Source organism: Muntiacus reevesi, chromosome 1 (genome assembly GCF_963930625.1).
Source record: "Muntiacus reevesi chromosome 1, mMunRee1.1, whole genome shotgun sequence".
Lineage (NCBI taxonomy): Eukaryota > Metazoa > Chordata > Mammalia > Artiodactyla > Cervidae > Muntiacus > Muntiacus reevesi.
Genome location: NC_089249.1, coordinates 85,369,842 through 85,390,377, shown reverse-complemented (window position 1 = coordinate 85,390,377; position 20,536 = coordinate 85,369,842). Strand labels below are relative to the sequence as shown.

Genomic DNA, 20,536 nt, shown 5'->3' with positions numbered 1-20,536 from the left:
AAAACATTTGTGTATATGTTGGGGGGGCTGGGGCAGAGAATGCACGGCTTACTGAAGAAAAGTATCAATGACTTTAAAAAGGTAAAAGCTTACTATACCAGAGCATGCTATCTTTGGAGTGGGCTGAAAAATAAAGTTAATAATGTATCATGACCATAACTGTTGTTCTTACTTTTTCTTTGCTCCAGAAGAATTGAAGAACTGAGTCAGAGCCTGGCTGCACAGGAGAAGCTTGTAGAACAGCTGTCTCAAGAGAAACAACAACTGCTCCATCTGTTGGAGGAGCCAGCTGACATGGAGGTGCAGGTGAGGTTTGGGCTGTACTTCCTCAGGCACCTGCTTCATGCCTTTAGGAGCCCAACATTACATATAAATGTATTAGTCTTCTATTGCTGTGTAAGCAATGACTGCAAACTCAGTGGTTCAAAACAACATGTATTTATTATCAAGAGTCCAGGCATGACTTAGCTGACTTTTCTGCTCAGGGTCTCACAAGTCTGAAATCAAGGTGTCAGCTGGGCTGCTTTCTCAGCCTGAGGCTCACTTAGGGAACGATCCACTTCTAAGCTCCCTCAGGTTGTTGGAAGAATATTGTTGTGCGATTGTAGAAGTTATGGCAGCTAGCTTCTTCACAGCAGTAGTGGAGAGAGAGAGTCTCTTACTTCTCGACACTCTTTGAAGGGGTTCATCTGATTAAGTCAAGCCATCAGTATACTATCCCTTTTGGTTAACTTAAAGTCAACTGAGTAGGGATCTTAATTACATCTGCCGCACCCCTTCCCTTTTGCCATATAATGTTGCGTAACTATGTAGCAATATCCCTCACCTTTGCCATTTTCTATTGGTTAGAAGCAAGTTACGGGTCTCTCCACATTCAAGGAGTGGGGATTATACAAAGGTGTGGATACCAGGAGGTGATGATCACAGGGGCTGTGTCAGGATTCTGCCTGCCACACTGAGTTATGTGTAGCTATAGAAAATGCAGTGTGGTTTTAGTATTGAGCAGAGAACCCTCACCGCTGTGAAAGTAATTGCATTAATCTGTGTGGTTGCTCTTGGAGGTTACCTCAGAAGGAGCTCCTCTTCTTCATTCAACTTTTAATTTACTAAAAATATACTTTCTGAAGGAATTCTAGGATTCTGCTCTGCTCAAGCAACATAAACAATTACTAGGTATTCTTACAAATCTTAGATCAATGATGAAGCAAAATGTGCAATTTAATTTATTGGTCACATATATAAAGGTTGGAATCAGGTTAAAAAGAGCAGGGCTAACAATGAGTATAAAGCAGTGTTTTCCACCTTTCCCATATCATGACAAAAAATAGCTAATAATAGTAAACATGTAGAAAATGACATGATTTACAACATAATCAAGTTGCTTAAGTGACTTTTTCTCATTTTTCTCATTATCAACTGCTCTTTTTTATTACTCAAGTCATAAATAGCAATTACATAAAATAAAATCTGAAAATTCAAATAAGCAAAAAAATGTTTTCAACAGCTATGACCAGTATAAAAGAAATGCAGTTTTTAAAATTGAGACCCTGCAATAAATTTATTCCTTAATTATGGTTTTAAATAGTAACAAATGATAATATTTATAAGAGGTGGCAGAAATGGATGGAGCTTCTCACTTGAAAGTGGCCAGCCTGGGTGCTTAGACCACAATAAGGGCAGAAGAAGTCACTCTCTTGACTGCACTATCAACCCTTTGGACTCTAAATCCATTTTGGTTGGAAAGCTCTGTTTAACAAACTCAAAAAATGATGTGCATACATGTAATTTGATAGATATGAGTAAAAATTAAAGTTCATAGGCTTTTATACATATTGAAGTATATGGAAGATCCCACAATATCTTAAAATTTGAAATAACTTGGTTGGAAATTAGAAGAATTGGATTTCTGTCCCGATTCTTTCTTTGTTAACTATGGATAGTCACTGCTATGGATACATCACTTCTCATTCTCCATATGTGTAAAATGGGAAAAATTAGCCCAAATAATCTCCAAAGGATCCTATAATTTTGACATTCTGAGTTCAGCATCATTGGGGAAAGTGTATAGTCCCCAAGATAAGTACTTTCAAAGAAAAATACTCATGTAAATTCTGAAATAAAATCACTCTCATTGTTCTAGTTTTATATTTACAGACACATTGATGTGATATATTTATGTACACGCACTTATTTTCATTAGTATCTTTGGTAAGCACTGAAATGAGTATAGGTAGTTCAATATTTGAGTGCTAATAAGGGGATTTGAGTTGGTATCAGTTTTTAAAATAGACTTGAAGAACAGAAAAATTATAATTTCAAAGAGACTAAATTATTTACCAATCTATCCTAAAGGAATGCTTAGAATAAGTTAAGTACAGTGTCTAGAGGATAATAACATTGGGTGAGTAGAGATAAGAAATGCATCAAGTCATATTAATTGTTCTAACTTGATATGCTTCTTTAACGTTGCTGGGACCTATAAAAATTTATTATTGTTATTGCCCAACATTTTGTACACTTGATCACATAGTGCTGTGAATTCTGTCAATCAGTATTTCCCAACCTTTTGCATAGAAAGCCCAGTTTCATAGGAGATGATTGAGGGTCTCTGTTACTCTGAAGTAAGTGACTGAGGCTGGTCATCGTTAGAGGTGATTACCTGTGTCTACCTTCTGACCCATCCACCACCCGAGACATGAAGGCATGACATCTCAGCACAGGGGTGGGCCACTTTTTTAGGTGTTGTCCAGAACACCCAAGATGGAAAGCTCTGCCATAGAGGGCCTCTGACAGTAGGTCCTTTCAATTGTGGAGGAGAGAAAGCCTCCAATAGTTCACTTTCTAGTTACTCCCTTTGGGTCTGTGCCTTATGAAGGAAAAAATAAATTGTCACCAAGTGCTCCTCAGTATGCATAGAATTATTTCATATTATCATTTCCTTCTCCAAGGGATCTTCCTGACCCAGAAGTTGAACCCGAGTCTCCTGCATGGCAGGTGGGTGGGTTCTTTACCTCTGAACCACCTGGGAAGCCCAATTATCTTCTCTAAACAGCCCAAAGAAGACTGGCCAGAGAGTCAGCTTTATAGTGAGCATTCAGATAATTCTCTGAAAACTTCTCTCACTGTGTGTCCAGGTTCCAAAAGAAAACAATGTTTTGGTCACAGTGTTTCTGTCTTATATTCTATGGCATAAACAGAAAGAAATTTGAAATTTGGGACTATATTTAACTTGGGACTATTTAGCCATGCTCAAGTGGTTCAGATTGTCATAATGAAAGGATATAGTCAAGTCCTTTTAGAGAAATAATCTTGGTCCTTCAAGAACTGATTCTAATATGAAGTCTCTTGAGTTTTAATTAAGTAAGCAGAGTGGTATGAAAGAATGAGCTCAGGTTTTGGCATTTGATTCCAACATAAACACTTTTCAGATGAATGGCCTTGAAAGTTGGAAGTTACATAGCCCTTCCAAGTACAATTTCCTCCTCTATAATGTTCATCTCTTTGTAAGGATTAGAAATAATATATGTATAGTGCCCAACAGGGCTCAAAACATGGTAACTACTGTTGTCATTATGCATGTCAGCAACCTGGAAGAGAGTAAGGCTATTCTTAAAATGAGTAGCAGCTAAAAAGACATAGTGATTGAGTTAGATATTGCAGACTTGACTCACATTGTAACTATCTTTGTCTTACGAAAGACAAAGATAAAATTATTAAATATAGCATATTTGTGAGATTAATGGTCACAGTTATCCCTTTGGATCTGTTACCCTTGCACATAGAAAAACTGGTTCATAGGCAAAGACCAAACTCAAAGTTACCAGTTTGTGTTATTGCTCCCCAGGAAGACCACAACAGAGTATGAATCCTTCAGGGTAAACTGGTCACAATGAGAATCATAATCTCATTTTAGTCTCATAGACACACAAAATAATATTGAAGCACTTTCTATAACATCTTGGGATCATGTAGTCATATTCTAATGGTTCAGGTTATCATAATATTAAGACCTAAAAGTAAAGTCACAGGATTTCTTAATACCTATTCCAAGTATTATTTAAAATATTTATCAATGAATATTCAACAACTTTTCTATAGTAATAACATCAGCACATATGGTAGCATTTTCTATATGCCCGGTGCTAGTCTAAATACCTTATATATTAACTCATTTTAAGTCTCAGAGTAACCCAGTAAGTTAGATACTGAACTACATGAAACATAAAAAGAGATTAATTTATAATAAATCAGTGGTCATATTAATATGTGAATTTTAAGACACATCTCTATTAAAGGCTATAAAGAAATAAGCAGATGCTTGTATATGGAGTCACAGCTTCAAATACAGTCTAATGCAGGTATGTTATATTGGCAATTCAAAAACAGCAAGTGGCAACGTCAAGGTGAAAAGCTCTTGGTAAAATTTCCAATAAAGAACTAACATAATCTTCCTTTAATTTACATATCAGTTTAATTCATAGAAGATTCACAGTATATTAATGTTGGGTTCCAAAATACAACAGAATTAAGTCCTAGATTCAGATGATTATGTAAACAATTTGATTACTTCCATTAGTGCCCAGTGGAACATTTGAAAGTCATTCAGATTTTGGGACAAGGCTCTGTCCTGCCTATTGCCAGTTATGTTGTACCCCTAGCCTCACTCATCATTGAAACAAGAAATGCCCCACAAATTTTCAATGCATTCTAGGATATGGCTGCTTGATAAGAATCACTGGTCTGGGACTCCTGGCCTTCAAAGGGTTTAAAATCTAATAAGTGATTGGCATATAAACAAAGTATTAAAATGCAGCATGACAAATGGAGAGAAATATAAGAAATACACTCATAGTGCTAAGAGGACCCAGAGAGGAAAGAGATTATATTTTTGGAAGTCAGAGAAAGCCTCACTTGGAAGTCAGCCTGGACCTGGGGCCTTAAAGGCTGAGTACCCTAGGCAGACAGTAGGAGAAGGGCATTCTAGGCATGGAAACAATTGGTACAATAGTATGGAACACACTCAAGGAATTGGGAGTCATTGGTGTTACCAAATATATGCTAAGTGTTAAAGAATGATGGAATATGTAGCTGGAATATGGATGTATGTAGATGGAATATGTAGCTTGACAAATGTCAAGCTAAGGACTTCATGTTCTAGGCACGGGGTTCCCAATCTCTGGGCTGCAGAATGGTACCTCCTACCAGATCAGTGGCAGAATTAGATTAGAAATAAAGTGCACAATAAATGTAATGAGCTTGAATCATCCTTAAACCATCCCCCCACCCCTAGTCCATGGAAAAATTGTCTTCCATAAAATTATCCCCAGGTGTCAGAAAGGTTGGGGACTGCTGTTCTAGGTAATGAAGAGCTAAAAATTAAAAAAAAATAAGCAAAGGGAATAAAATTCTTTGAAGTGGCATTATACAAAGACAATCCTGGTGGTTGTTTAGATGTAGGATTGACTGAACAGATCACTGATGTCATCTCCCAGGTGGTTCAGTGGTAAAGAATCTGCCTGCCAATGCAAGAGTCAAATGAGACCCTGGTTCAGTCCCTGGATTGGAAAGGTTCCCTGGAGGAGGAAACAGCAGCCCACTCCAGTATTCTTGCCTGGAGAATTCCATGGACAGAGGATCCTGGTGGGCTACAGTCCATAGCGTCACACAGAGTTGGACATGCATGCACTTGGGATAGTAAATCATGGTTCAGTGCAGCTATTAACTGCTTCAACCTAGCCCATTCTGTGAATTAGATAAAGGTAAAGAATATTATAAAACCAGTTATAGAGCACTTTGCCTATACAGTGATGTGTGACAACTCTTTATTTGTGACATCCCAAGCCCTGATGCTGGGAAAGATTGAAGGCGGGAGGAGAAGGGGACAACAGAGGATGACATGGTTGGATGGCATCACCAACTCAATGGACATGAGTTTGGGTAAAGTCCGGGAGCTGGTGATGGACAAGGAGGCCTGGTGTGCTGCAAACAATCAGACATGACTGAGCGACTGAACTGAATTGAACTGAAGCTCTTGATGCTTCAGTTATCAAACAAGGTGTTATCCTTGTTTGCTAACAATAGCAGCATCTTAGTTCTACTATATTATACTCAAACTGTAATCTGCCATGCCACTTGTCACCACAGGAGCCACACCTCCACAATGTGAAAGGCACAAGTTAAATTTCTAAGCTCTGGGCCTGCTCCACAGAGACTGAAGAATTTTTTCATCTCCAGCAAATCTATCCCCAAAACCCCTTACAGATGTTAGGGAACCAAGGAGCTTGAGTTCTGAAGAGTGATTCACTTCCTCCACCTCCTCCCAGCCCCTTCCAACTGGGAACTCCGAACCTGGGCTTCAGAAGAAAGACAGCTCACAACTCATACACTTCTAGGTTTGAATTATTCAAATGTAAGACACTCATCTTACCCCTCCTCCCATAGATAAATATTATACTTCTCATGTAATCCCAGTATGAAAGTCTGGACTGAGAAATAATCTCTGAGTTTCAGAGAAAAAAATCTTTGAAGTTTACTTCAGAATCTTCCTCAAATAAGAAAGACAGTTTTGATAAAAATTATTTGATTGAATTTATTTTACTATCCCTTTAACTGTTTCCCTTTTTCATTCTACCAGAACGTTGTGCACTGTTGTTGTCTCTAAGTTGTGTCCGACTCTTTGCAACCCTACAGACTATAGCCCACCAGGCTCCTCTGTCCATGGGATTTTCCAGGCAAGAATACTAGAGTGGGTTGCCATTTCCTTCTCCTTTCCAACCCACAGGTCGAACCCGCATCTCCAGTTTGGTAGGCAGATTCTTTATTAGCATCCCTTTTAGCTGGATTGTACCTGTAGAATACTTATGAACTTCTTTTATATAATTAACTTCATAGAACAACAACAACAAAAATACCGCAAGCTTGACATGCCATGGATTGAGAACACTCCAAGTTTGCTGTCGATGCTCCATGTGCATTCAGATCAACAGCATGTTGTGACCAGAGTGCTGAGGGGCTTCGTGGTGGAGCTGTCAGGCCACGGCAGCTTGTCTACATCTTTCTTACTAGGGACTCAGAAAACCTAATAAAGTGCAGTTTACAAAGTGTTTTTCTCTTCCTTAGTGAAGGTATCCACAAAGTTGCAGGCGAAAGCTGTCAGTTGTTCTGGTTATTGATATTATTCTCTTCTTCAAAATCAATGTGCCTGCTCAGTCACATCCAACTCGTTGTGACCCTTTGGACTATAGCCTGCCAGAATCCTGTGTCCATGGGATTTTTCAGGCAAGGATACTAGAATGGGTTGCCATTTACTCTTCCAGGGGATCTTCCATGACCTAGCATTGAATCCACATGTCCTGCATTGCAGGCAGATTCTTTACCTGCTCAGCCATCAGGGTAGCCCCTTTCTATGGAATGGTAGAAGCTTTATTTAAAAGAACTTTTTAAATCAAACCAGACCTGAAGGGTATGAAGGCAGGAGGGGAGATAATATCCTTGCAAAGGAATATCTGGAGAAATTTTGGCTTTGTTTCTTTTTTTCTCCTCTCCATTCCCCCCCACCAGTATTATATAAACACCACTTATTAATGTGTGATTACACTGTGGTTGACCTAAAAAATGACACAGGACAACAGACTTAGTGGAGTTATCCATTAAGCCACCAGGACCTTCCTCCTCACACAAAGCAGCAGACACTCGAGCCATTGCATTTATGCCTCGTTTGGAACCTAATGTAAATATCACTGCATGCAGTGAGGCATATTTCCTAAAATAGCAATCATTCCAGTGTTACCATGGAGACATCTGATGTAGAAGGTTAAGGCAAGATTGCACTCTAATGCTCAAGGCAGAGACTGAAAACCTTGCAGGGGTTAGCAGCTCAGGCAGCTCCAGCCAACTTCATGTAAGGAGATTTTGTTGTTTTTTTTTTTTAGAGCAGTTTTTCAGTATCCCCTTCTTAAGCTGATGAAATTAAAGCTAGAGACTCATTTATAAATCCTCATTCAACGTCAGTGTCTTCCAGACAAACCTTCATTGGTAATGTGTCTCAGAAATAGGCTTTATCACCCAAGGCAACCATAGTGCTGCTAGAGCAGAAGAGGAGGTAGAAGAATGAGGGGTTTCTTTGCAGCTTTATTTACTGAGCACTTACAATGCACAAGGTACTGTAAGGTGAAGGAAGACAAAAACATAGTCTCTGACTTCTAGGGATTGCAATCTGATTGGAAGATAAGAAAATCTGTGATGGAAGCAAAATACAAGGCAGAGGAGAAAGGAAAAAAATCAAAGGGGCTGCGTGGGCAGTGAAGATTCTGGTCTGTAAGAAATAAACAGGAATTTAATAAGAGATTTAAAAAATAATAGACATCAATTTATTTATTCATCCAGTGGAGTACCTCAGAAGATAACACGATGAGTTAAATGTGTTTCCTCTTCTTAAGGAGCTTACCTGCCTAAGGGGAGAATGCAAAATGGCACACATATTACTATGGGTATAAAAAGTGCTTTGGAAGTTCAGACAAGAGAAAGATATGAGGGGATTAAGAAAGGCAGCTTAAAGGAAATACTTGAGGCTGGATAGGGCTTTGACAAGTGGAGGTGGTAACAGTGGGAAAGAATGTTACAAGTAGATAAGAGAGAGGTAGGAAATCTCAGGGTAAGGAAGCAGTAGTTGGAATAGTGAGGATGTGCAGGGAGACAGTGAGTTTAGGCTGGAAAGATAGGATAATGCTGGAGTCAGAGGACCTTAGATGGCAGGTCAAGAAGTTTATAATTGTGGAGTCCTTAGGTCTCCAGATTACTATGCAGGGAAGTGATATATTGAGATGTTTTAGAAAGATTAATCTGGAAGAAGGAATGAGTAGAAGAGAAAGAAGGTGAGAGGACTAACTATTATGGAACTCGATTACTTAAGACATGAGGTTGCTAGCGGGTAACCAAGAATGAAAGGTTTGTGCTAAGGCAAAAGAACGAAGGCTCCAATACTTTGGCCACCTGATGCAAAGCACCAACTCGCTGGAAAAGACCCTAACGCTGGGGAAGATTGAAGGCCAGTGGCGATGGGGGCAGCAAAGGATGAGATGGTTTAATGGCATCACTGACTCAATAGACATGAATTTGAGCAAACTCTGGGAGATAGTGTCCTCCAGGACAGAGCGTGGCGTGCAGCAGTTCATGGGGCGGCAAAGAATCAGAAACAATTTAGTGACTGAACAACAACAACAAAAGAATGAAATAAAATTTTAAGATATAATAACCTGACAGTGCAGGAGAAATAAGAGACACAGGTTTGATCCCTGGGTCGGGAAGATTGCCTGGAGAAGCAAATGGCAACCCACTCCAGTATTCTTGCCTGGAGAATCCCGTGAACAGAGGAGCCTGGTGGGCTACAGTCCATGGGATCGCAGAGTCAGACATGACTGAAGCAACTTGGCATGCACGCAAGCGATTCATTCATTCATTCATTCATGTAATTCAGTCAGTGACTGTTTATTGAGTGCCTACCATAGCCAGACACTGGTGCGATTAAGTGCTGGAAAAACCATAAGAATAAGCATGGTAGAGTCCTTCCCCTCAGGGAACTTATATTCTAATAAGGGAGCTAACTAACCACACCATCAAGCAAATAATTGCAAATTGTGATAAATACATTGAGAAAAGATAAAAGAGCAAGGATTGGCAAACTATCAAAGACCAGATAGAAATAATTTAGACTTTATAGGCCATAAGATTTCTGCCATTGTAGCCAAGACCAGCCATACACAATACATGAAGGACTTGGCATAGCAGTGTTCCAATAAAACTTTATTTACAAAAACAGGTGGGGGTCAGGTTTAGCTCCCAATTCATAGTTCCCATGACCCTTAATAGATAATTAGGAGGAAAGAGGGGGAGGCACTATAGGTAAAGGGAAGATGGCAAAAAAGAATTCTATCTTTCCTGGGATAATTTTGAGATGTCTCTGACACATATAGTTGCAGGTACAAATAGTAGTTGGCCATTTGAGAGTTGAACTCAGAGGAGCATTCTGGGATAAAGATATTCTTTTAGTGGTTCTGACTACCAATTGCAACATGTGTGTTCAGAGCAGGAGCACTTCCCACATAACACTGAGCCATTATTAGATGTAGCAGAGTGTCCAAGAATTCAACTCAATTCTGATACTATCTACCTGGAGACAGCATCAGAGCCCACAGTTAAGGATTCAGTCTCAAAAAAAAAAAGGATTCAGTCTCACCTTAAGGACTGCCTCCACACCCCTCTCAGTGACCCTTCTGTCCCTCTCCCTCCAATCCCTGGGGCTTCAGACAATGGTTACGAATCCCACTTTATCATCTGTGCCTCTGGCCAGCAATAGATAAGAAGTTTCAATGGCCTCCTCCTTGGACTTCAGACACCAGTCACAAGTACAGACTGTTACATGTATGACCAACTTGCATGACCAACTTGCTAGAAATTAGAGGGTCACATGATACAACCCCCTCCTTGGGTTAGATTAATTTGCCAGAGCTGCTCACAGAACTAAGAGAAACAGTTTACTTACTGCATCACTGGTTTATTGTTTAAGGATATAAACCAGCAACAACAAGATGGGAGATATGCATTGGGCAAGGTATATGTGAAGGGGTGTGGAGCTCCTTCCTTCCTTCACCAGGCATAGTACTCTCCCTGAATTTCCAGGCATTCACCAACCCAAAAGCTGTCTGAACCCAGTCCTCTTGGGTTTTTTATGGAGGTTTCATTACAAAAGCATGATTGACTGGATCATTGGCCATTGGTGATCAACAGACTTCAGGTCTTTTTCCCTTCCCTGAAGATTGGGGATAGGACTGAAAATTCCACCAGATTACCTTACCTGTCTCCTGAGAAACCTGTATGCAGATCAAAAGCAACAGTTAGAACCGGACATAGAACATTGGACTGGTTAAAACTGAGAAAGGAGTATGTCAAGGCTGTATATTGTCACCCTGCTTATTTAACTTTTATGCAGAGTACACCATGCAGAATGCCAGGTTGGATGAATCTCAAGCTGGAATGAAGATTGTCAGGAGAAATATCAACAACCTCAGATATGTAGATGATACCACTCTAATGGCAGAATGTAAAGAGGAACTAAAGAGTCTTTTGATGAGGGTGAAAGAAGAGAGTGAAAAAGCTGGCTTAAAACTCAGCATTCAAAAAACTAAGATCATTTATCTGGCCCTGTCACTTCATGGCAAATAGAACGGGGAAACAATGGAAACAGTGGCAGATTTTACTTTCTTGGGCTCCAAAATCACTGCAGACGGTGACTGCAGCCATGAAATTAAAAGATACTTCCTCCTTGGAAGAAAAGCTATGACAAACCTAGACAGTGTATTAAAAAGCAGAGACATCACTTTGCCGACAAAGGTTCATATAGTCAAAGTTACAGTTAGTTTATCTAGTATCATATAGAGATGTGAGAGTTGGACCATTAAGAAAACTGAGCACTGAATTGGTGGTTTTGAATTGTGGTGCTGGAGAAAATTCTTGAGAGTATGTTGGACAGCAAGGAGATCAAACCTGTTAATCCTAAAGGAAATCAACCCTGAATATTCATTGGTAAGACTGATGCTGAAAGTGAAGCTCCAATACTTTGGCCACCAGATGCTAAGAACCAACTAATTAGAAAGGACTCTGATGCTGGGAAAGATTGAGGGCAGGAGGAGAGGGGGACCACAGAGGGTTAAATGGTTGAATGGCATCACTGACACAATGGACATGAGTTTGAGCAAACGGGAAAATAATGAAGGACAGGGAAGTCTGGCATGCTGCAGTCCATGGGATTGCCAAGAGTAGGACAGGATTTAGTGACTGAACAACAATAACAATCATGTTCCTCTGGTGACTATCACACACTTTGAGTCACCTCATTAACATAATAAAAGACACCTTTATCACTGTCATCTTTTAGGAAATGCCAAAGATTTAGGATTCTGTGCCAGAAAGAGGGACAAACCAAATATATATTATTATAAATCACAGTATCACAAATATAAGTTGGAAGTTATTAATACAAAGATGGAAAAGGCTGTGTGTGCTTAGTCACTCAGTCATATCTGACTCTCTGAGACCCCATGGACTGTAACTTGCTAGGCTCCTCTGTCCATGGGGATTCTTGAGGCAAGAATACTGGAGTGGGTTACCATGCCCTCCTCCAGGGGGATCTTCCCAACCCAGGGAAGATCCCAGGGATCGAACCCAGGTCTCCTGCACTGCAGGCAGATTCTTTACCATCTGAGCCATCAGGGAAGCCTATCACAGTATCAAAAATATAAATTGGAAGTTATTAATACCAAGATGGGAAAGGCTGAGATGATATTGAAAGAGAATGAAAAGACAGGTGAAAATGGCCTAGGACTGACTCACTCTCATTGAACACCTACAAAAGGTTCATAGTGGGTGTGACTCTGAATTTACAAATTCACTTATGCAGGAAATACCACATTACTTTCCTTAAATCAGTTTAATGTTACCCTGAGTCCTTATCCTAGTCAGGCTGGTGGGAAATTAAATTCCATTCATTTGGTACTTCCTCCTCCCCACTCTCTCAGTTATGTGACGGACCCTAGGCTTTATCAGGTGTCAAAGCATCAAGGAGACTACTCTGATCATTGGTTCACCGATGAAGCACCCCTGCCATAGCACACACAGTTCTACCAATCCTAAGTGGACTCTTTGGTAGAGCCTAGACTAGACTTTATCCTCCCCAGGTCACCCAGGCCTTCTCCGCTCAGGTCCGGCTGCTTCTGCAGGACACTAATAATGGAGGTGGGTTCCTGTTTCTCTTTGACCTCCCACCTCCACCCCGTTCTCTTCCTGATTTGGATGAAAATTCACCCTTTCCTCTTTTGTTGACCTCAAAGACATTTATCTCTTTTTCTTTTCCACACTGGGACACCTGGCTTAATCTTTTCAGTGGGTTTAAAATTTTATCCAAGTCAGGAAATGCATTTGACTTTAGTCCACCTCGGTTCTTGGCTCTGCAAAAAACTAGTCAAGGGAATGGTAAGGGCTTTTACTATCAGACTTAGGAAAGAGGTGGGTGGGGGTATACAGGTAATACATCTATATTCAAAAATTTACCATATCACCATTTGATCAGGGAAGAAATGTGAGATGAGCTGAAAGGGAAATAGGTTAGGATATTTTTGTATGGATATTGAAATGCCAGGCTAAGGGTTTTGGATGCTGTATTTAGTGGGGCTTCCCTGGTAGCTCAGCTGGTAAAGAATTTGCCTGCAGTGCAGGAGACCCTGGTTCGATCCCTGGAGAAGGGAAAGGTAGGTAGTGGACATGCTATAGGTTGTGGACAGTTATGGATCTTTACCATAAATGTTCTAGAAATAGTATGCAGGATGGTTAGAGAGTTAAGCATCTAAGGCTGTGTAATATGATTCAGGTTTCAGGTTTTAAGAACCCTAAAAGGACAGTGTAGGGAAGATGTGAAACAACATTTCTGAACACACTAGAGATGCTCAGAAATAGGGTCAAAAAGAATTTAGCATTTGGCTTAATAGGGAAGGATTCTGAGAGGTTAAGGTGACACCTCTTTAGTTTACAAGTCTAACCTGTTGTGGATAATAGTTTATGCTTGACCTCATTCCTCCTGATGTTGTCCAGGGAGTGACAATGTTAACTATCCCTCTCATTCTTGAAACTCCATTCCCCTCTCACCTGTGTTTTTTTTTTTTCCCTAAGTTTTATTTTTGTTTCTTTGGTTCCAGTTTTCATCTTTATCTATTTGTTTCTTATCTATTTTTGGTAAAATTGTGCAGCATGTAGGATCTTGGTTCCTAGGCCAGGGAGAACCTGGGCCTCCTAGTAGAGTCCAGTAGAGTCCGAATCACTGGACTGTTCAGGAAGTTGTCAATTTTTTTTGTTTGTTTGCTTGCTTTTGTTTTTGGGCTGTATCCCATGACTTGTGGAATCCTAGCTCCCTGACCAGGGATTGAACCCAGGCCCCTGCAGTGAGTCTTAGTCACTGGACTGCCAGGGGATTCCCTCACCTGTGTTTTGATTGTGAAAGAGCTCTACTTAGTTTTTCCACTTAGTTTTCTCCTCAGTCCCTAAATACTGTATGTCCCAAATAAAACTGTGTATAATCTCTTTGCATATGGGCCTCAACTCCCACATTTCTGTTTAGACAATTTTTCTACCAGTCTTCCAGACCAAAACCCTTATCACCATTTTTAACCTTTCATCCTCTCTGCATCAAGTCCTACGTTCATTCCTTAAAAATGACTCATATTTACCACTTTTTTTCCCCATTTTTATACTGTACCACATTATCTCACATATGAATCATGGCAATGGGTTTTTTAGCAAGTCTTCCCTGTAACCATCCCAAAATCTGTCCTTAAAACTTCTGTTAAAACTTCTTAAAGCCATTCTGTTATCTGATTTCCCTAAAATAAACTTTTCATCACATCATTCTTTGCTCAAATTCATAACACCAAGTCCAAATTCTTTTGCCTTTCTCAAACATTAACCAAATTATAGTTGCCAAGGCCCACCATAGTATAGTGTCTGGTTTTCAGGTGACCCTTTATATATGTTCTTTGAATGAGCAATTATTGAGATGTACAAAGTGTACTTATAGATACATGGATTAGGATCAGATGTCCCACAAAATCCTCTTTACTGCCAGGCTAGCACCAGATTTAAACTAACTCCCAAGACTTTTCATGATTCTACTCTTTTTCTTTTTTTTTTTTTACTTTTACTTTCTTCCTCTTTTTTTCCTTTCCTTTGTTTCCTCCATCCTAAAACCCATTTCAAGTCCCACTCTTGTCCACTTCACCTGAATTAGTTCATTCTTATCTCCACTTTTTCTGCACTTACATTGAAGTTGTCAGTACCATTTAGTTTACCAATCAGTTATTCTAACTGTAGCATGCACATTCTCACCCCTTCAACTAAACTGAAAGCTCCCTGAAGACAGAGAGAAGGAAGAAAAAAAAAAAACCAAAAACACTGAGTTTGCATAAATTCTTGCTCATCAGTTGATTAACAAGTATTTTGAAATTCATTTAAACAGCTGTGGATGTTTAATAACATGAAAGCCTGCAGTGTTTACTATATTAAGATAAGTTCTGCTGATGACCATATTACTGCAGTCTGTAGTTGAACTGCAAATCTCCTGGTATCAAGTCAACTGTTTTGAAATGCTGTGTGTTTAATTAATGCAAAGTATGATTGCTTCTGTCTTCTTCAGGATTTCTAACCAGCAGAGGGAAATCATGCACATGCTTGTGGCGTTACCATAGAGTCTTAACTGACTTGGCTTTGATCTTCTCACATTTCCTCATCTGCTTTTGTTTCTCAACCAAAATGACTTTTTTTGGGGGAGGGGGGCATAGTTTTTAGTAATTAGGACAGCTATTTTCAACGTCATAAACTAGGGTAATGAAATCTAATACAACTGGTTTGGGACATAGGGATTTTCCACCTCTTGGAAACTCCCTCCCAGCCCAGAATGAGGTCTTAGAAACACTACAACAGAGGGAGTACAAAAGTAGCTACAGTTCTAAGAGAATCTTCCCAGGCACCCAGATTTGGAGATCAAAATAAGAGATAGTGCAAAAGATCCCGATCATAATACTACTTAGGAATCTTATTCCAAAGGGGCACACAGTTCTCTAAATTCAACAGTTTTGCATGTAGTTCTTCCTTAATGAGTTTCCCCATTTATCTGCAGAACTGATCTTTTGGCTGAGATGTGTCGGAATAGATTTTAAAAGAGTTCTGTTTGGTTCTTAGCAGCATCTGTATGATCTGAGAGTCTGTTGGGAATGCACATTATTGGGCCCCTTCTCATACCAACTGAATTAGAAATGTGTTAATCTACCTTTTAACAAGCCCTCCAAGTGATTCTGATACATGCCAAAGGTGGAAAACCACTGTTTAATTTCAATATGTTTATTTTGTAGATTAGGAAATCAAGGACCAGATATAAGTGATTTGACTTAGGATAGAGAGCAAATATGTGCTTGTGAATGCATTTGTCGATTCATTTTGAGGGCAACTGCTGATGTATAGAATTAATCATTTGCTTAATTCATTACATTCATTAATAGCTTATCATAGTATGAAAATTGTTCTCTGTAAAATTTTCCTTTATTATGTACTTTTGATAAGTTTTAGAAGTCATCATCCTATTCTAAATCATCACAAAAGCCCGAGGTCTCACCTTAACAAATGCTTCACTTCAATTATAAATGTATGGGTGTGTGTGTGTGTGTGTGTGTGTGTGTGTGCGTGCTCAGTTGTTCGGTTGTGTCCAACTCTTTGCGACCTACCATGCTCCTCTGTCTGTGAGATTTCCCAGGCAAGAACAGTGGAGTGGGTTACCATTTCCTTCTCCAGGGGATCTTCCTGACCCAGGGATCGAATCTGTGTCTCTTGCATCTCCTGCATTGACAGGCTGATTCTTTTACCACTGTGCCATCTGTATGGTATGTGTATGTGTATATAAAACAATATTTTCCAAAACGCATATGGATAGGAACTATGAAGTCTCAACTGAGCCTTTTATAGAATTTCTTCTGGGCTACATTTTATTTTCCCAGTTTTCAAAGCTATTCTTATGATAAAGTAGAGGTTGTTTGTTTAGTCACTAAGTCATGTCCGACTCTTTTGTGACCCTGTGGATTCTAGCCCATTAGGCTCCTCTGGCCATGGGATTTCCCAGGCAAGAATACTGGAGTGGGTTGCCATTTCCTTCTCCAGGGGATCTTCCCAACCCAGGGACTTGTATCTCTTGCTTGGCGGGCAGATTCTTTACCACTGAGCCACCAGGGAAGCCCAAAGTAGAAATTACTTTTCACCAAAGAAATCCCTCAGGTTAAAATTTTATGGCTACTTACATGTTTATTTACCCCTATAATCTTTTAAAAATTGAACTAAAAATAACATTTAAAATCTACAGATAAAACCATTCAGTTCAGTGAGCTTCAAAATTGTACACATCCATGTAACCATCACCCCAAAATAAGATATAGAATGTTTTAATCACTCCAGAAAATTCTGTTGTTCCCCCTTGCAATCAATTGTCACCCTATCTCCCTCCCACCCAATAATCACTTTCTGAATTTCTGTTAGTATATAAAAGTTAGACTGTAAGTTGTTAGACTTAAAGGAAATCACACAGGATATATTGATATGCTCGTTTCACTTAAGATGCTTTTGTGATTCATTCATGTTGTGGGTATCAGACTTCATTCTTTTTTATTGATGGTTAATATTGGGTGCACGAGTGGAAAAGAATCTGCCTGGCAATGCAGCAAATGCAGGATACGTGGGTTTTATCCCTGGATTGGGAAGATTCGCTGGAGAAGGAAATGGCCACCCACTCCAGTACTGTTGCCTGGAAAATTTCATGGATGGAGAAGCCTGGCAGGTTACAGTCCATAGTGTTCACAAAGAGTTGGACATGACTGGGCACACACACACTTCTAATATTACATTATATGAACATATCAAGATGTGTTTATCCTACCTCTTAGTAACACTTTTTTTCTTATCACAAAATCAATATATGCTTATTACAGAAAACTACAGAATGAGGAAAGGAGAAAGGAAGTCTCCATAATTATACTCTCTAGACTTAATCACGAAATAATAACTTGCATATCCCCTTGAACTTTTGTTTATATAAACTGTCCACAGATATTTATCACATATATTATAAAAGTTCTCATTTTAGTTTCAAATTTTACCACTTAGACTCTATGTGTCTTAAATTGGCACAATTCTTAGTTGTTTTGTTGTGGCTTTATTTTGTTTTGTTTTGCCTCAAGGCTTGTGAGAATGTCAGTTCCCTAACCAGAGATTGAATCCAGGCCACAGCAGTGAAAACCAGTGAAAATCAGTAGGCTGCCAGGGAACTCCTCTTAGTTTTAACTATAGGATATTTCTAAATTTTAAAACATAAAATATGTGAATATATACTTATCACCCCAGATTCAAATCATCCATGGTATACAGAATAAAAGTAAATGTTCTGTTCAGCTTCCCATTTTGCTTGCTTCCCCAGAGGTAGACAGTGTTAACTAGATACAAAAAATCTTGACCAAGATGATATTGGTAAGAACCGTGAAGTGCTGAATTTATTATCCATACTTTTGTTTCTTTTCTTCTCTCTTAAAAATTTATTTATTTATTTATTTATGACTGGGCTGGATCTTCTTTGCTGTGGGCAGGCTCTTCTCTAATTTCTCTAGTGGAGGCTACTTTTTCTTGTTGTGTGCCGGCTTCTAATTGTGGGGCCTTCTCTTGTGGAGCGTGGGCTCTAGAGTACAGGTCTGGTAGTTGTGGTTCATAGGCTTAGTTGCTCCAAGGCATGGGAGATCTTCCTGGCCTAAAGGGATTGAACCCATATCCTCTGAATTGGCAGGACCATCAAGGATGTCCCACATAACTTTTCTTCTGAGCTTAACTTTAAATTTTGTATTTTCAGTTGATCTATACAAAAGTGATCTTTTTAGCTGTACAAAAAAGATCTTCACAACCCAGTTAATTACGATGGTGTGATCAGTCACCTAGAGCCAGACATCCTGGAATGTGAAGTCAAATGGGCCTTAGAAAGCATCACTATGAACAAAGCTAGTGGAGGTGATGGAATTATAGTTGAGCTATTTCAAGTCCTAAAATATGATGCTGTGAAAGTGCTGCACCCAATATGTCAGCAAATTTGGAAAACTTAGCAGTGGCCACAGGACTGGAAAAGGTCAGTTTTCATTCCAATCCCAAAGAAAGGCAATGCCAAAGAATGCTCAAACCAGCACACAATTGCACTCATCTCACACGCTAGTAAAGTAATGCTCAAAATTCTCCAAGCCAGGCTTTAGCAACATGTGAACTGTGAACTTCCAGGTGTTCAAGCTGGTTTTAGAAAAGGTAGAGGAACCAGAGATCAAATTGCCAACATCCACTGGATCATCGAAAAACCAAGAGAGTTCCAGAAAAACATGTATTTCTGCTTTATTGACTATACCAAAGCCTTTGACTGTGTGGATCACAATAAACTGTGGAAAATTCTGAAAGAGATGGGAATACCAGATCACCTAACCTGCCTCTTGAGAAACCTGTATGCAGGTCAGGAAGCAACAGTTAGAACTGGACATGGAACAACAGACTGGGTCCAAATAGGAAAAGGAGTACGTCAAGGCTGTGTATTGTCACCCTGCTTATTTAACTTACATGCAGTGTACATCATGAGAAATGCTGGGCTGGATGAAGCATAAGCTGGAATCAAGATTGCAGGGAGAAATATCAATAACCTCAGATATGCATATGGCACCACCCTTATGGCAGAAAGTGAAGAACTAAAGAGCCTCTTGATAAAAGTGAAAGAGGACAGTGAAAAAGTTGACTTAAAGCTCAACATTCAGAAAACTAAGATCATGGCATCTGGTCCCATCACTTCATGGCAAATAGATGGGGAAACAGTGGAAACAGTGATAGACTTTATTTTTTTGGGCTCCAAAATCACTGCAGATGGTGATTGAAGTCATGAAATTAAAAGACACCTACTCCTTGGAAGGAAAGTTATGACCAACCTAGACAGTATATTAAAAAGCAGAGATGTTACTTTGCCAACCAAGGTCCATCTAGTCAAGGCTATGGTTTTTCCAGTGGTCATGTATAGATGTGAGAGTTGGACTATAAAGAAAACTGAGCACTGAAGAATTGATGCTTTTGAACTGTGGTGTTGGAGAAGACCCTTGAGAGTCCCTTGGACTGCAAAGAGATCCAACCAGTCCATCCTACAGGAGATTAGTCCTGGGTGTTCATTGGAAGGTCTGATGTTGAAGATGAAGCTCCAATACTTTAGCCACCTGATTCGAAGAGCTGACTCATTTGAAAAGACCCTGATGCTGAGAAAGACTGAGGGCAGGAGGAGAAGGGGACGACAGAGGATGAGATGGTTGGATGGCATCACCGACTCAATGGACATGAGTTTGGGTAGGCTCCGGGAGTTGGTGTTGGACAGGGAGGCCTGACATGCTGTGGTTCATGGGATCGCAAAGAGTCGGACATGACTAAGTGACTGAACTGAACTGAAAAATATCAAATGATCATGTCAGGAGTAGTTCTAGTACTCTAGCTTACATCCATTTTGAGATAGGGTCTTTAAGTATTTTCTCCAGGAGTGAAGAGTTGAGTGCTTTATTTATCTTGTTGGAAGCCAAGAAATGTATAGCTCTCTTTTCTAGTATGTTAATCTTTGTTATAGCAAACATATTCTTCACTGCTAAGTTGATTTTTCTCTGTACTGACTTGCATGTCTATGTCAACTATCTATATGATGTCATTAAAATTTAGAAACTGCAGGTCAGATGCAAAATCTTATTTAAGAATACAGAGTAATACAAAGTATTACTTAGCGTTTGCTCCCAAAGAGCACTTTTGTTTCATTAATTACTTTGTTTCATTTTGCATTTTCTTTAGTAAGAGAATGTGGCTTGCATCCATAGCCAAAGATGAGGCCTTAATTAATATCTTAGTTTGTACT

The 20,536-nt window shown here is 39.5% G+C and overlaps 1 protein-coding gene across 14 annotated transcripts in view; it reads left to right on the top strand.

The window, feature by feature from the left end:
- The window catches only part of PDE4DIP (phosphodiesterase 4D interacting protein), a 241,574-nt gene that overhangs the window by 136,830 nt on the left and 84,208 nt on the right, over positions 1-20,536 (top strand). For 13 of the 14 annotated variants that reach the window (XM_065905939.1, XM_065905948.1, XM_065905883.1 and 10 more), the window contains one exon: positions 189-306. In XM_065905939.1, coding sequence (XP_065762011.1) covers positions 189-306 — 118 coding nt within the window. The remainder of the gene's footprint in view (positions 1-188; positions 307-20,536) is intronic. The other variant, XM_065905807.1, reaches the window with a different exon arrangement.